We start from the raw sequence: 18,051 nt of genomic DNA on the forward strand, positions 1-18,051 counted from the left end.
AGATGTGGATTTGACGACTTTTCAAAACCATCAATCTTTAAGCAGATGAACTGCCACTCAAACGTCACTCAGTTAAACAAGGGTGGGGATCAATAAACTTAGAAATATCTTAAGTAATTACCAAAGGCAATTCTCTTAGAATTGCTAAGTTAAAAGTGACAGGGTATATGGTATATGAATGCTGCCATTAACAGAAACCTCCTGTCTGCACCGCTAACGAACAGCAAGTCATGCTTAGACAATGGAATATTTATGAAGCAGTAAGCAGAGCATCCACAGGAAAACATCAGCTGCCAGAGACATTTTCTGCAGAACCACATCTGTACACTTTGAACCAAGGGCAGCCCCCACTGCCTTTTAATTAATTCTAAAGAAAAATAATTAAAAATTTGAAAAAGATACAATAATGAGAATTCATGTTAATATTTACACCCTATGCAGGAATTCAGCTCAAAGCTAGCTAATGGTCGTAAGATGTGAAATGTTAAAAGGAAATGGAAAGTGGACATATCTTTATGATCCTTTATTTTTATTTTTCTCTAGCAGACAAGTGTGTTTTTAAGTTGCTCCATTTGGGCAGGATGGGTGGATTAACACAGTTCTGGGTGATTTGGAGGTCTGCAGCTCCCAGCAGTGAGGACAGCATGGACAGTCAGTGCAGCAGTACCAGGAATCATGCACAGGCTGCACTGGGCATGCACTAATTATATACATGGTAAAGCCCGGGTCAAGCCCGGGGCTGCTGACTCTACAGCATCCGGCCATCTTGCTTCTGATGCACACCTCCATGATTTTAAAGGCTAGCACTTGTTCTTCTGCCCAACTTAAAAATACAACTGTAATTAGAACTGGGCCCCACATAATGGATAGGAGGATCTTATCTTTTGAGAGTGGCAAATTTGTTAATGGCCAACTGCTACGCCCGACCGAGCAAATTTCCAGAAAATTCCTCTGCATCTGAGTGGTTATAAAAGCATTAAGACAGGTGAAGCTGTCACAAAGCTAGCAACCATGACAAACAGAGAAAAGCAAGAGGTCAAAGAAATCGTTTATCTTACACTCTGCTAAAATTCGGAGTGATTTCTCTTTGCAGACGATAACTAAACTGGGAACAAGTTTGTTTCTTGTGTTATGAGTTACACGGTTGGTAGTGATCGCCACAGGAGCAACAAGCACAGCTTCAACAAGTAGGGTTCCTGCTGCCGATAAAGTACCATGACCACCAAGCAGGTTGGGAGGAGAGGGTTTATCTGGCTTAGGTTTTTTCATCAGTGCCTACAGCCTGATATCACGGAGGCATTTTCTTAGTGGAGACTCCTGCCTGTCAAGTTGACATAAACCTATCAGGCACAACTGACTCTTTGTCAACCTAACACAAACACATCACCAGCAAACCATCTTACTTATCTCATCCATCCCCCAAGATTTCATATTAAAAACATAAATAACTTTAAAAGTCTCACTGCCACTACAAAGTCAAACACATTAAAAATTAAGTCTGAATTAAATAGCCAATCACTTTTAAAATTCAAAGCCTTTCAACTGTGGGCATCTGTAAAATCAAAACTAAATTAAATGCTTTCTTACTTCAAGAGGTTAGAACCAGGGCACAGTCACATCAAATCAAAGCAAATTGAAAGGACTCAACGTCCAATGTCGGGGATTCACTCTTGATCTTCTGGGCTCCTCAAGGGTCTTGAGTTCCTTCCCTGGGTCCACCCTCTGAAACATATGCACGATGTCTTCTAGTTCTGGCTGGCTCTACTCCACTCAATCTCTTTGCATGACCCCTTCAGTCGTGGGCCTTCAACTGCCACTGAGGCTGTGCTTTCACCAATGACTTCCTGTGCTCTCCATGACTCTTTCACGCCTTTGAAACCTGGACGATTGATTCTTACACTCTCAAGTTCAGCTGCCAGTCCACTCTTGGTCACCGCTGGGACACAGCTTCTGAATGCTGACACTCAGGAAACACTTCCTAGAAGATTTCACCTTAACAATACTCATCTTCTTTTAATCACCACTGGCCCCAATTGATCAGCATCAGGTACCCCAGCAGGCAAAGCGAATGTTTCCCTTTAGTAGTGCAGCTGGCTCCTCAGCTCAGCTAACCAGAAACACAGAATCCCAATTCAGAACAAAACACCAAACCTTTACCACTGAAACTTCACAAGCCAGACCTCCATTTCCTCCCTCAACATTCTTGTCTTCCAAGATCCTGCAGAACATCTTGCCAAGCACTGAACACTCAATGGCTTTTCTTGCACAGTCTCCCTACATTCCTACCCAAAACATCATGGGCAGGTTCATCACAGCAAAAGCCCACAATCCTGGTAACAACTTCCTTTTTAGTTAGGATTTCTCTTGCTTCAGTGAAACACCATGACCAAAAAGCAAGATGGGGAGGAAAAAGTTTAAATGACTTACACTTCCATATCACTCTTCATCACTGAAGGAAATGAGGACAGGAACTCACCCAGGGCAGGAACCTGGAGGCAGGAGCTGGTGCAGAGGCCATGGAGGGGTGCTGCTTACTGTCTTGCTCCTCTTGGCTTGTTCAGTCTGCTTTCTTACAGAACCCAGGGCCACGAGCCCTAGGCTAGAACCCCAGAACCACCCACACTGGGTGGCTAATCCTCTTCCATCAATTGCTAATTAAGAAAACGCCCTATAGGCTTGCCTATAGCTTGATGAGGGCCTTTTCTTAAAGTATGACTTTAGCTTGTGTCAAGTTGACATAAAAGTATCCAGCACAACATCTGTCACATTTTATCAAATCTAAAAGGCCAGTGAGTGTAAACACAGAAACTATTACTATTAGAGAAAAAAGTGCTGCTATGTTTTTATTTTACCTTACATGTGTGAGTGTTTTGCCTGGATGATGTTAAGGTTTTCACATGTGTGCAGTACAACATCAGTTTGAGATAGTTGTGAGCTGCCATGTGTGCTGGGGACAGGACCTGTATCCTCTGCAAGATCAGCAAGTCCTATTAACTCTTGGGCCATCACTTTTAACCCTGAAAAAGTAATTCTGAATAATATAATTGAAAGATACACCTTACCATGACAGTGTTAAAATGTGAAAAAATAGTTTGAGAATTGAGTTGTATGTTCCATATTCACTAAGCAGAGCAGGGTGGGCAATGATAGGATTTAGGCAGATTTCTTTTTTTTTTTTTTTTTTTGGAGCTGGGGACTGAACCCAGGGCCTTAATCCCCAACCCTTAGGCAGATTTCTTAGGGCCACACATATTCAGTGTTTATAGACAATTTAGATCTTGAAAACAGAAAAAAAGAAGTCAAAAGGTAAAGACGTATATCAGAAATAGGAGTTAAATTCTAGGGGAAGCTTATGCTCATGAACCTTCTTCACCAGGCAGTGGGAGTTAAATGTCAATCACCTAGGAGAGGTGACAATATGTTCTAAGTGCCAATAAAGTTTAAGTAAATTTTGTTTTTCCCCCATGTTTTTGAGACAGAGTTTCTCTGTGAAGCCCTGGCTGGCCTAGAACCCAGAGATCTGCCAACCTCTGCACATATTGGTATTAAAGGCCGTGTACACCACTTGGCCAGAAGTTAAGTTTTAATCCCTATTAATTTACAACCTACTAGAAAACAAGATTATTGCACAGTAAACCCATCCTAAGATATGTTCTCGAGAACAACGTGCTTAAGAACACTCAGAAGAACCACATGTGATGAGAAAACACCGAGCGGAGCCGAATGTCTGGTGAGCACTGATGACGTAAGCACTGTGGCCCTTCCTGTGGCTCTCCTAAGTCCTTACGAGGAAGCGAACATCTGAGGAGGATCTGGTTGGGCCATCCTGCTGAAGGAGAGGGAATGGCATTTGTGGCAAGCCAGTGAAGGATGAGGAAGGCGTCAAGTGGAAAGAAAAATGAATGTCCTTCATCTCACCGTGAAGCTTACAAAGCCCTTGTCAGCATCTAGTTTAGGAGAGCTCAGGAAATCAGGCGGCATTAAAAAACTTGAGTGCAACCAGTGATGTTGCTTTGATCTGAGAAGAAAATGGAAGCAATTCTGGGTACCGGAAAGCTAAATACTCAGGATCTAGACAATGTCTGTGGAATGTGATCTTGTGAAGAAGGAAGATCAAGAAAGTGAAGGCCTAAAAGAGGCATATGAGAGCAGAGACCACAGGCACCCGCAACGTGAGGGTAAACCAGCAAGCAGAGGAGATCAACTCTGATGACTTTCCCCATACTGTACAGAGAGAAGAATAACACTTGACGAGAGATGCTAATGAATGTATGCTTGAGTGATATATTTGAAAACTAATTTTATTTACCACTCACACATCATTTGGAGGGAGGAGCATTCAGTGAAAGAAAACATTGTATGAAACATAATACATTCACAAAAGTAGAATTAATAATCCCTATTATCTAAGCATTTCCTGTAACACACAATTTCACTTCTGTTTCACTGATACTTTAGTTTGTACCTTTGTTTCATCTCTCTCCTGTTTTTCCTTCTGACTCCTATCTCATTCATAAATCACACCTCACTATTAGTAACGTCTACTATGCACACTATCTGGCAAATTAAAAAGTATAATATCTAATAGCAATGTTAGCTTTATGTGATAAAAATGACTCCTCAAATGGGCTGGAGAGATGATGGCTCAGTGGTTAAGAGAACTTGCAGTGTGAACAGAGAAGCAGGGGTCTGAACCCAGAACCCACATAAAAGCTGGGGGTAGCCTTAGCCCACCTGTAATTGCAGTGTGGAATGGTGAAGACAGGAGGGTCACCAATGGCTGGTCACTGGGAAGTAGCTGAAAAACGAATACAAACTTCATATGTGCGCTCACATGTACACGGAATACATATGCCAAAACCCAGCCATATCATGGCCATACGCTGCCACATCCTTTTGTTTTGTGTCTTTGTTTTTGAGACAGGGTTTCTGTGTGTAGCCCTGGCTGTCTTGGAACTTGCTCTGTAGACCAGGCTAGCCCCAAACACAGAGATCCGCCTGCCTCTGCATGCACTATTACACCTGGCTCACATCATTATTTTTAATGTATAAATTTCTGTATATATTAGTATATAATTTGAGTTAGATTAAAAAATGTTTTATGTTAGTAAAGCAATTGACTTGGGCTCTTAGAGGAGAAATATGGAAGGAGGTTCAAAGTTCAGGTCAAGTCTGTTAGAACTGAAAGCTCTGAGGGCAGGGTCTGTTATTTGCTCTTTGACCCTGTACTTGGCAGATGCCCAGCTGAATAGAAAGAGAACAAGAAACCATGGTGAATGGAGGAGTGAGAAATGAAACTGAAAAGTCACCATTTTAAAGATAAAGTCACCTTTGGTGAGTTAGTCTAAAGCCGAAGAAAAAGAATGGTTCTGTATGTCACAGACAGCTAGGGCAGGTCCCTGTGTATAAGTATGAGCTGTTGTGACGTCACAGACGGCTAGAGAGGGTCCCTGCATGTGTGTATGAGCTACATGTCTATGCAGGGTGCCAGACTTAGAAACAACGCCTCATGTCGGTTTCAAGCTTTATTGTTGGAAGTTGTGACACGATTCATGATTTTCCCAACTTTCCTTTTGAGCTAAGTCCTCAAAATTTATGGGTGTTTTTTGATAATACGGAAACTACTGTTTGGCAACCTGATGAGAATCAAAGGAAAAATTAACAAAGAACCCCCTTTATGGGGTTTATTTTTATTTTAAAACATTTTATTTGTGCATATATGTGTGTGTGTGCATTCTGTATGTATATCTGCACCGAGAGGCCAGAGAGGGTGCTGGATTCCCTGGGTGTGGCGGATCAAGCTCTGGTCCTCATGAGGACTCTTAAGTGCTCTTAATCACTCAATTCTACAAATGCGAGGTCCGCCCTGAGAGGTGTTATTGCTATCAGCTGGAGTAGATGATGAACTGCTGTAGAGATCCTGACCAGCTACTCTCCAGGAAGAGGAAAGCTTCAAGTGATGATGCATAGACACCAGGACTCCAGTTACCGGAATGTAAGGTACGTCAGAGTGCTGTGTTGCCCTTCACACCCTTTTTCTACTTCCCAACTCCAGTCACTTAAATAGTCTCCCCACTGCATGTTCAGAAAGAAACTGGAATTCCAGGGAGGAGAGATCTCTGATTGCAGAGAGCTGGGTCCAGGTGGAGCAGGTTAGCTCAAGATACTTGGATGAAGAAGTCTTCACTTTTACTTGTGGAAATTATAAGACTATGGTAAAAACTTAACCTAAATGTATTTGCTAGATGTAATATATAACCATCCATCCACCCACCCACCCACCCACCCATCCATCCATCCATCCATCCACAGCAATGAATCTAATAGTAAAATACAAAAGTTCTCTCAAAAGGGTCTTTGAGCTTAAACATTTCAAAGCCTCACTGATCCAGAGGGCTCAGTTTAAGCTGACAGTACCTCAGTGGGAAAGAGAAGAGGCCATCTCATCTTGAAGGATCAGTTTCCACATTATCACTTAGGCAGCCAGATGACCTCTCATCTGTCACAGCCATCCTATTTAATGCTAACAGAGCTGAATGAAGATGTGCCATGGGAGAAATGCCTGGCTCTCCCACATATGCCCAGTCAGCCCAGAGAAGCAGTAAAAAGGCAGATTCTCAGCTCCTGGTCAGAGCCTTGCAGAGAGAGGTGCTTGTGTGGGGCCTAAGGACGTGATAACAGACATCCAGTTCTGATACTCAAATAAACTTGACCACTACTTTATGGGAGCTTCAGGATGTTCTATAATTCCTAAAAACAATTTTTTGGTAATTTTAATTTCTAAATAAGTAGTCAGATAATCAAAGCTCACAGATTTGTTTTACATATCATAAACACTGAATGGCAGCCCCCCAGAAGCACATAAAATAGAAACCAAAAACCAAAACAACACAAAACAAAATACCCCAAAGTGCCAATGACACACATTAGAAATATAGAAAATGAAAAATATTTCCTGGGTTGGGGATTTAGCTCAGTGGTAGAGCGCTTGCCTAGCAAGCGCAAGGCCCTGGGTTCGGTCCCCAGCTCCGAAAAAAGAAAAAAAAAAAAAAAAAAGAAAAATATTTCCTAAAATGAAATGGTTTCATTGACTTGCTAATAGTATTTTTAAAATATTGTTGAGTATCAAAATAAGGCTTTTTCTTACTGCAGACCAATAGGTGATCACTGCTACTTGTATCCTCTCTACAGCTGAATAATGCAATTATATTTGTAACAAAAAAGATATTATTTTAAGATCTCAATTAAAAAACTCATATAATAATGAAATTGGCTAGAACAACAGACCCCACATTAGGTAAGGAGCAACTGCACTGAAATGGATGCAGCAAGCACATATCCCATTATGTAAATGAATTCAAAGATACTTCATGACTGATCAGCTAGAAGGGACATAATGATTTATAATTCAAATAACTGAGCACTGAAATCAAATTGAGCTAATATATATTTCTAAATATGCAAACTTGAAATAATTGTTAAAAAATATAAATCAATGTACCTGCATGGAAATAATTTACATCTGTTACAACCTTTAACCTTTGCCTAATAAATTTTCTGAAAATAAGACTTTTAAAAATTAATTTTGAGAACTATTCAAAAGGAATAAACAGCTTATAAAATAAAAGGTTATGTGTATTTAAAATAGATAACAAAAAAGTATCTTAGTAGTCACCAGTAAATTAGGCACTATGCAAGTTATATGAAAATAAAATCAAATTAATTTTGTATCAAATATCAATATCAAACTAAAATCAAAGTAAATCTAAACAATAGGTCCATTCTCTACAACCAAAGCCTTTCACGGTAATTCACTGTGAAAACCTGGAGAGTTTGCAATACTATGAAGTACTTATAAACCACTTCATATGTTAGAAATAAAGAGTATTTCAGCACCATTATTAGAAAAAAATACAGGTTGAGTTTTTTTAATAAGAAAAAATACATATCTTAAAAAGCCAAAATGACCACTGGAATTGGGTTGTACATCACTTTCCAGTAAAGAGGAAAAACAGCCTAGACAGGTGTAATTTATCATTTTTCTGATTTAATATCAAAGAAATATATTAAAATAATAAAAAGAATCCTGAAATCCTCAAAATTTGTAGTGATAAATAGCCCTCCCTGTCTTTATTGCATTATACCTACTAACAGAAATATTGCATGGTGGATTTTGCCAGACAAGGACGATTATTTTCCAATAAAAAGTTGCATATTAAATTCCAGCACAAAAGTGGGTGTCTAATACTTTGGAAATCTTTTATGGTTTATGGAGGAACACAATCTTAAACTTAACTAATACAAGCATATTCTTGGGATGAAACCACATTAAAGGTTTCCATGCGAAGCTAACCATTTTCAGAATTTGTTCTTATATTAAAATACCAGCTCATCTTACAGGTTAACCAAACCAACGTTCGCTTGATTGCTTATTCATCTATTTTACATAACATCTATGTATCTTACAGCTAAATTATAAGCAACAATCTATAATTTGGTTCTTACTGGTAGAAATATAATAACTAATCTAATAAAGATCATTTCTGGCTTCAAATTTTATAGGATTTCTAGAGACAAAAATGTAAACACTGAACACATAAGAGGAAATCTTAATTTAGAGTATGTTTGACGATAATTCAGCGAGGAGGCCGACAATCAATGGGGGCGGTTCAAGAGCTCTCTCGTCGGTTACTCTTTTGTATGGCTCAGTTCGTGCATGCCACAGGCTGACGAGCACAGGACGCTTACTGAGGTGGGATTATTATAACATGTGACTTTCTTCAACCTGGTTCTATGCTTTCTTCAGAAAAAGACATTTCTGAAAATTATGAAAACTGTGGACTGAAACACGTGTGTGCTGCATACTTTATTATATAAAGATTTATTATTAGCCCAGCTTAATAGAAACACAACTAGACAGGAGTGTGTGTGTGTGTGTGTGTGTGTGTGTGTGTGTGTGTATTCATGTCCTAGTACACAGTTACTATAAACACACAGTTGTAGATAAGGGAAGCAGAACATACAGTTTCTTGAGTGTGTGTGCAGTACGTATACAAGGAAAAGGATATCCAACTGAAAGGTCATTTAGGAACTGAAGAGTCCTTGAGATTACAGGCTCACATCTTCCCCAGTACTTAAGGTTTGTAACACTAAACATGAAAGAAATGTTTTAAATTGTTAGATAGCTACCTGCATAAGAACCACAGGAACAGAAACAATACGGGTTAGATTACTTCAATCACAGAGTGAAAAGCATATTCAAATTTCAATAGAGTTTTAAAAAACATTCTTATAGCACATTTAAACTTTTATACAATCGATCTACATATAATGAACAGTGGCACAGAATTCTGTAAATTTAAATTAGTAAATGTTTTAATTTAACTTAATAGTAAATAATTCTCTAGATAAATCAGCCTATAGTGTTAAGTGTTTCACAGAAGAAACAAATCTGGAATCAAGCCAAACAGAATGGAAACAGGAATTATCATCACAAAGGAATTCATGAAGGTGAACCAGTTACTGCCCCAAATGAATCATCATGTGGGGGCTCCAAAACTGATTTACTTCCTGGTGTTGACCCAGCTTTGCTCCTGGAAGCAAGACAGGGTTGCTTGTGAGACCGATGGTATCTGAGGGGAAGCATCGATGTTGGCTAAACAAGCAATGGTGGCTCTGTGAGGAGAAGTCACCCAGCCCCATAGACACATCTTTGCTGGAGCCATCGGTGCCCCACCTTTTGACTATAGTTTGCAATAGCTCCTCACTGGGCTCTGAGGTGAGGTGTTTGTTTTTAAGTATAAAGCAAACAAACCAACCAACCAAACAAACACACAGCTGAGCTATAGTCCATATCTATAAATGTTTTTAGGGCAGTGTTATACTATTGCACACTATAATCATGAGGACAGCCAGACAAATTATAACGCCCTTTAGATGACGAGCTTTAAATATGAGACGTACGCTCCAATGATGTGCAATGCACACACTAAAAACTAAAGCCAAGATTTTAAGTTAAAACATTAGCATCTATAGAAAGATCTAAATGCAAGATGATATGTGAATCAAAACAGAAAAAAAAAACCAAAAAACCAAAACAGATACTCACATTTTCGTCATGAATGTTTCCAGAACATGGTTGTCGTCTGTAATTCCTAAGACTTCTGACATACGGGCATACACCTGCATGAAAAAAAATTAAGTGTCAAAAGCTGTATCATTCGAAAGGCAGTTTCAAATGACTTTTCAAGTTAACAACTCTGAAACTCAAAGATCTGCATCCATACTGAAACAGGGAATGAGTGCAGGGCTCATGGAATGAAAACAGTGTCTTCCCCAACTGCATACCTTTCCCCACAGGAAGCACTCCCGTGTTGGAATGTATACACACTTAGACACAAACAGACCCACATTCATTTTCATCCATCACGACTCAAAGTTGGGATCTACCTTTTTCTTTTCCATGCCAAAAAAATTGGAAAATAGTACTCAACAAAAGAATCTAAGATAAATACTTTCTACCTATTTCTGATTTCAGGAAAGCCTCACTAAAATCAAGAGCACTCAAGGTGATTGTGGAAGTGTTCTTAGAAGACAGAGTGTGAGTCAGGTACAGACACTCCCTGGCAAGGCTCTCTAGCTGAGGCAGAGAGAGCTCTCACTGTGGAATGTGGGACTGAGCATCAGCACGAGGGTCTTCTGACCACCTATGTGGGCACAGTTAGCTGCAGAGCTTAGGTGGGACATTTGTCTCAACCTCAGGCACACTGCATGTTTGAACACATAACCCCACTTCAAGTGGGGAAATAGTGCCAGCAGTCAATGGAACATTCCCTGGGAGCCTGGCAAAGCTGAGCATAGTTATCACCTCTACACCCCTACTCTGGTGGGATTGCAGCTTGTCCCTGCCACACACAGCTGCATGTGATCTCTCTTCTGTCATTTCATCCCAGTGATTGTCGTCTCACCTTCTCTAGTCTATTTATTTACTATGTATGACAACTAAGCTTTATTTACACATTAGCTTGATATACTGCCACAGGTCATGGTAAGATAATAAATCACTCAGAGTTAAAGGGTCATACAGGAGAGGAGTACAGAAGTATTGTATTTGAGTTTTAAAAATTATGCAAATCAGAACCTTGTGATACAAATTTTCCACCTGGGTCCTCTGTCTGGAAGCCCCTTCCTCAGGCTAGCAAGATGACTGACAGGGACATAGGGGAAAAAAAAGGAAAGGGTGGCTAGGGGTTTTGGGAGGGGGGGGATACACAGAGACAGAGAGACAGAGACAGATAGACACAGAGACACAGAAAGAAGGAAAGAAGCAGAATGGTGGGAAGATGTTGGGCAGAGAAGCTGGGGCAGAGAGAGGGGAAAGAAAAGTACTCCTGAGATGTCCCTTGTCTCTCCTGCCGCCTGCTGAGCCCTGCACAACATTATTGCAATGATTATCCAGTGGCTGCTGTAGGGTCCTAAGATACTTGTGGCTGGAGGGAAAGATAGCACAAGGAACTCAGTCACCAGCATTCCTCTCCGTCAGAAGACTATAAGCATAGAGAAAGCTCAAAGGAAGAATGGTGCACACAAAGGGAGCTTCCCCTTAATTTACCATGACTCATGGCTAGGAAGATTCTAGTCAGTCCTCTTGGAAAATTCAACATCAATATGACTTTTGGTGTGCAAACTTTTCACTCTTTGACCCCCAGTACACCCCATTTTCAATCATTTCTCTCAAGTGTCAACACTGAAGAATTGAATCTTCATTTTGTCAGCACCGGCCTTCCTCCTCTCCCACCATCCAAAAGCCATCTTCTCCAAGGCCTTCCTTGCCTTCCAGGCACAGCGAGCTTCATTTTCCTGTATGTATCTGCTCCATTTGTCTATCCTGGTCTTCTCACTTCATGATGTTTAGTTGTCCATCTCTCCGATTTTGCTAGAAGATCCTTTCAGATTGATATTATGCCTTATTTGTTGGCCCAGCATCTATGACAAGTTGTTAATGACTACAGCATGTACACTTAATATATAATAGAAAAAGCACTGGGTGGTCCTACTGAGACTGGATTACAAGGTGAATAATCACACAATAAAATGTTTCCTCTTCCATTTTAAGATATATTGAATTCTGTGGCCAAAAATATGGAAAAAGAAAGTTTTATAGAGAATAGCATCCATCAGCTTTGGTTGTTACTTTAGTCCTTGGTTATCCAGTGAGATCCTGTATTTAAGACCAATGTGTGAAAGCACAGGACAGTGGAGATCTGGCATGCTGCTGTCTACTCTATGCTCAATGCTCCTGCAGGGGGCACACATTGGCTCCTCATCCTGACTGGAATTTGAAAGGACCTGGTGCTCACCAAGATTGAAAAAAACAAATGAAGCTACTAGCTCTTGGAGATGCAAGCACTGGTTTCCCCTCCTGGGTTTACAATCATAGACAAAGACAAAGAAAATGCCCCATGAGTGCTCTGGGCACTTCTAGGAGGCGTTGCTCAGTGATGCATGGGATTTTGGAAAGGACGTGGCATTACCAAGTGGCCCATTCTGTGGTATTTCTATCACATGGTCCTCTTTTTTGTTAACTTTAGTTAACTTCTTGTTTTGGATTGATGACCACTCTATACTTCTGTAAAAAGAAAACTTAAATCCCAAGACTTTATAAATTCTACTTCTTGGCAAAACTGAGACCTATCCTTTAAACTACCACTGTGTAATGGTGAAAAACCTTGTAACTAACGTGCTATCTTTGAAAACTAAGGATCCCCAGCAGACTTCTTCCTGTTGGGAGAGTTTGCTAGGCAGGCAGGCAGGCAGGTCTGTCATGATCTGCTGTCATGTTTTGACAGTTTCTCAAAGCATCGGATCCGAGGAAGCACCACACAAGAGCAAACAGTCAACCCTGGCACAGACAGTGCTTTACCCACAATCCTCCTTGTAACCTGCATCATTCCTTTTAGCATCCATTAGCTTTGATCCCCATTATCCCATCTAGAGCTGTGTCAACGCTTCTGTCCTCGGGGACTTCTCTCCACTACCAGGATCTGACAGTCAAGCCGGAGTACTAAACAGGATCATTACCTCTTAAATCCACTTATCTGATCTACTGAATAGTAAATTGAAAAGCTCATTAAGAGCAACAATCTGATTTGTTTTCACATGTGACAGGGTCATTTAAAATCAATGTATGATTACAACATTTCTCTTAAAAGACTGCCTCACATTTCTCAAGGCCTCATGCCATTCAGAGAACAGGAAGATAATATGAAAACATCTTTTAACATTTAGAATTTAATCATGTGATATACAGATACTATTTAAGAGGTAAGGCATAACTTGTCCAATGAGGCATATCTACGAAACTGTTCATCAGAAAGCAGTCAAAAAAAAAAAAAGGTTTCTACTGAAAACAAATCTAATACAATATTCAGAGTTCTGAACATTTCCTACAACATTTATCACTTCAAAATAATTTTTAAAATAAATTTTACCAAAATATCTTTATGATAACCAGAAGAGATCACATCATAGAATTCCTTTTCAGGAAGCATAGAGATTCAAGAGGAGACAGCATCACAGACAACTTTCGATTTCAGAAGCTAGTAAGGTTTTGATTGTAATGACACACATGTAAAGAAATAAGAGAGTCAGGTCAGGCATGGTGGCAAATGCCTCTAACCCCGACTGTTCAACAGAAGCAGAAGACTTTGAGTTGGAGGCTAACTTGGGTTCCATAGTAAGGCTACTTCAAAATACCAATGCCACCACCACGCCATCACCACAGCCACCAAAATAGAAAGACTAAGTCACCAGTTGCTCATAATACAGTGACAACCAATATGTACTCGTGCCTTTGGTTTGTGTTTTACAGAGACATGCGCTTTGAAAACAAGCGTTTGCCTGCTTCCAGCTCTCCTTGGTTTCCCACTTCAGTGTGCCTGAGAGCAACTATGCCCACCATTTACTAACGCCCGTTAAACTCATGGTCAAATGGATACTTTTGCCAATTCTACTTCAATTTTTTTTTTTTGACATAGGATCTCATATTTAAAATCCCATTCACTAAGCATGGGAATTGGCAAACTTTTGTTGTGTAAAATGGTGTGGTTTTAAAGCTTGGGTGTTTCCTGGAGAAAACTGTCTCACAGATTAGATTAGAAGACCTTTCATTTTTGGAAACTTGGGTGCATCCATAGTTTCAAGTCTATTATTAATACTTTCAATGTCATATAATAAGTATGATCTTGTAGTGTCAGTTTTTCATGTGAATAGAAGTTTTGCTGTTTCTTTACACATGTTCTTTTGGAGGGGAGGGGAAATGTCTGCTCATCAGTTCTTGCAGCATCTTGAACTCAGCAAAAGAAAGAATAGGCTTTGGCTCCAAAGATATTTAGATTCGGTTTCTGAATCTGCCACTAACTAGGAATTCCTTGAAATGTGCAGGGACCTGACAGTGCTTCTATGGCTTCCTTCATCGCCCTCCACTTCATTTACTGAGGAAGGGTCTCTTGCTGAAACTGGAACGTCTCATTTTTGCGAGCCAGCTTGCCCTGGAGATTCTCAGTATCCTGCCTGGCTGGCTTTTATGTGGATTTTGAGGAATCCAAATTCTTCATGCTGTGTGGCAATTGCTTTATCTAGTAAGCCAGTTCTCCAACACTCGTGGTGATTTTAATAGCATAAAGATAACCATCAAGAACCACCAATAAACCTTTGAAATTTGCATTAGTAATTCTAAAATCTTCATGTATACATTGAACCAATTAACACATTCTGTTCACAGAAATTGTCTTTGTTAAAGGGATAAAACAAATACTTCAGTATTTCATGACACAGAACATTCAATTCTCCCATGTCTTTCCTTCTGTCTGTGGTGCTAGGAGTAGAACGCAGCGCCTCATGCAGGCTGGTTGAGCCTCTGCCACTGCTCTCAGCACAGCCTCCTCAACCCCAATTCTTGCTACTGAACAGTAGCTGCCCGGAAGGGAGTCCCATCTTAACTGTCAGACACTGCATCAACTTATATGAATATATGAAATTTATACAAATGTCAGAAATTGGCATTATAGTTTGAGAATACATGTTCCTAAAAGTCATTTTAATAAACTTGTTATTTTATTGCAAAAGTTCTTTTAAAATTCAGGATCGAGTGTTTGTGCACCTGCAACTTCTGAATTCATCTAATGGGCTTGGGGTGCTGCTTGGTCTTTTACAGGCAGACAGCCTCCATCGCCTTCCAGTCCTTGGCTTTCCTCAATAATCTTACACAGTTTTCAAAGGAGTCGAATGAGACAACCAGAAAAGGAAATCAAAAGAAAACCAGCAACAAGATATTTGGCTTTAATTTAATAAAGAGTGAAAGTAAAGCCTACACTCATTTTTAAACTGCTCCCCCACCCCCAATCTGTTATTTGGAATTGGGTATCTGCTGCATTCTGATTATAAGTTTCAAGAAGCTAATTATGTCAGTCCTTACATCTGAAGTAGATTGCAGAACTGGGAAACCCAGAATGTTAGCTCCTAGAGGTTGATGGATATAATGACAATCACAGAGATTCAATAAGAGCCCTCTGTGAGATGTACTCAGAAGCACCACATGAAACAAATGAGAAACAATGAGAATCTCTCATTGTGTGCAAATATGAGAATAAAGAAATCCAGTTCTGTAGATTTTCATATGAGCTGTTATAATGAATTAAGATTTTTGGATAATGAATTTTCAGAAAGCTACAGGGAGTTAATACATGTAGGCACACTATAGATGTTTAAGATGTTAGAACATCTCAAAGGCATTAGCATATTGTGCACAGTGCTGTGGAGATCAACAGTACACTCTTGCCATCAGGTGACATACCTTCTTTGAACCATCTAATTCTCATAAACTTACATCAAATAACATGAAATTGGTAACATAACCTATCCCCAGTTGGATTTTAAAGCACTGTAGTAATTTACCATAGTGACTTATCAGTTAAGGCTTTGACTTGCAACTTGAAAACCCTGTGCTCCACAGTACTCACAGGCAGACAGCGCCCCGCACAGGACAGATCCTGTTAGCTAAAGGCGTTGAAGTTAGGAAAGGATTCAGGACAGGAGCATGGAGTCAGTGCTCACAGACAGAGGCACTAGTACCACTTAGGAGAGCATTTGGAACTTTGACATGGAACTGTATGTTCTGAATAAGAAAGCAATCTTCATAATTTCTGTCCTGTAGTCAATTCAGTCCTTTCTATACGAGGACTTTGTTAAAATGGAAGGTGTTGGTAGCCAACTAAGGTGGAGTAGAGTGACCTAATACAGCATTTAGTAGCTGAATCATTTGGAAGAAAGGACATTGAGCGCTTTCATTGACATGTGAAACTGACTAAAACAGGAACATTATAGTAAACTTATTATAGTGAGAAATTAATGGTGCAAACATCATTGCTGCGTATTAAATATTTAACCATAGTGATGTTGAATAAGATCTATATTAATCTTAGCTAACCTTGCCAGAGCATATAGCATAAAATTACAAAATACGGGATTGAAATTAGGACAAAGAAATCCTTTGGCAGAATTTAATCTAAAACCATAGTTTAAGTTGGGAGCTAGGTAGGGATGGCAGAGCAAGCTGCTGCCTCGGTCAGAGGCACTGAAAGTATCTGTCAGAGGAAAGCCAGGAAGGAAGGGTCATCTGAATGTTAACTTTGTACTGCCACAAGACGATCTGAACCCACCATCTGTGGGGGCCATCTTCCTAAGGGGACAGACATGGACCTAGGAAATTGCTTAAGAAGCATTCCCAATCTGCTTGAATAAGCTATTGTGTAAGGAGACTTGGAGCAAGCACTCTGGCCTCACATTCCCCCTGCTTCACATCCTGTGGCAGAGCATGAGCTCAGCAGGCTGGGGTGCAGGGTTGCCTGCTGCTTGTGATAATCCCCTCTCCCAGTAGGGGCCTCCACTGATGCATGGCTAAGAACATGCTTCCTCTTTTGCTTGCATCCCAGTGGGGTTTCCATTCCTGACATGGGCCCAAATCCAGACAGATAAAGGAAGGTGGAAAAGTTAAGAGAGCTCCAGATGCTGCCAGAGATTTTCCCAGATACATTTCTAAACTACCATTTACTGGGCAGAGAAGTACATATCGGTCATGTGAAAACGAGTAAGACTGGTAATTTTGGAGTCTTTCCTTTCCACCCCCACAGCCAGAGCTAAGGTCTAACTACCACCTGTTCAACAGAATCTGGCTGTTTGCCTCTTTTTCCTTCAGGGAGCCACTGACTAAGGATCTTCACCAGCATGAACCTAATGCCTCCCGACAGGCTGTCCCTAGCCAAGAGGGACCCGGGTGGAGGGCACCAGTTATTGGTCACAGGATACACAGCTCATAGAGCCTCCTGTGGTGCAGCCAGCTGAAAGCCAACCAGAGAAGATGAAGAGTCCATTTGTCCTGACACAGCTTTGCTCTTGCTGGCTGCCAACTCACTCCATGTCTGCAGCCAAGCTTCTGTTACGCCAGTCTTCTGTGGATAAAGCCACGCTAAAATTCTAGGTATTATTTTTCTGAACCCATTGAAAAAAATCACAAACAATGTTAGGGCAAAAGAGTAACGCTTGGCCGGAATGTTTGAGGCCACAGACTGAACGAGGCATTTTAGTCACTTAAAGGGCTACTTACACTTTTGTGTTGTAACACAATCTTTCATCAGCAAACCTATAGGAGGGTATGGTTAAATTTTAAAGCAGAGAGTTACTGTATAAAGTTTGTGAGAGGATAAAGGTAGAGGTGAGGACTGGAAAGCAAAGGATTTTGTTTATTCCTCATGCTTCTGGAAGGTGTCAGCCAAAAATGCATTCTGCACAGGTGTATCCTAGTCACTACCTAGTGAAACTGACCATCTCAGGTATTAGTAGCTCAGAAGTAATAGAATCAAGGACCCTAGATTGCTCTCACAGTGACTATAGTCGTTACAGTTAGTCCTACTAGTGAAGTGACTACTCAAGATTGGCTCTAAGCCCTATACACTAGGTTGATATAGTACAGGAAATGAGTCAGGTCAATGCACT

At 40.4% G+C, this 18,051-nt stretch overlaps 1 protein-coding gene across 9 annotated transcripts in view; it reads right to left on the minus strand.

The window, feature by feature from the left end:
• Ranbp17 (RAN binding protein 17) overlaps positions 1 to 18,051 on the minus strand; it is a 302,529-nt gene that overhangs the window by 100,531 nt on the left and 183,947 nt on the right. For 7 of the 9 annotated variants that reach the window (XM_063268960.1, XM_063268959.1, XM_008767582.4 and 4 more), the window contains 2 exons: positions 10,109 to 10,182; positions 9,069 to 9,149 (listed from right to left, as the gene is read on the minus strand). In XM_063268960.1, the coding sequence (XP_063125030.1) occupies positions 9,069 to 9,149; positions 10,109 to 10,182 (155 nt within the window). The remainder of the gene's footprint in view (positions 1 to 9,068; positions 9,150 to 10,108; positions 10,183 to 18,051) is intronic. The other 2 variants (XR_010055172.1, XR_010055171.1) reach the window with 1 other exon arrangement.

The sequence above is a fragment of the Rattus norvegicus genome, chromosome 10 (assembly GCF_036323735.1).
Source record: "Rattus norvegicus strain BN/NHsdMcwi chromosome 10, GRCr8, whole genome shotgun sequence".
In the NCBI taxonomy this organism is placed as follows: domain Eukaryota; kingdom Metazoa; phylum Chordata; class Mammalia; order Rodentia; family Muridae; genus Rattus; species Rattus norvegicus.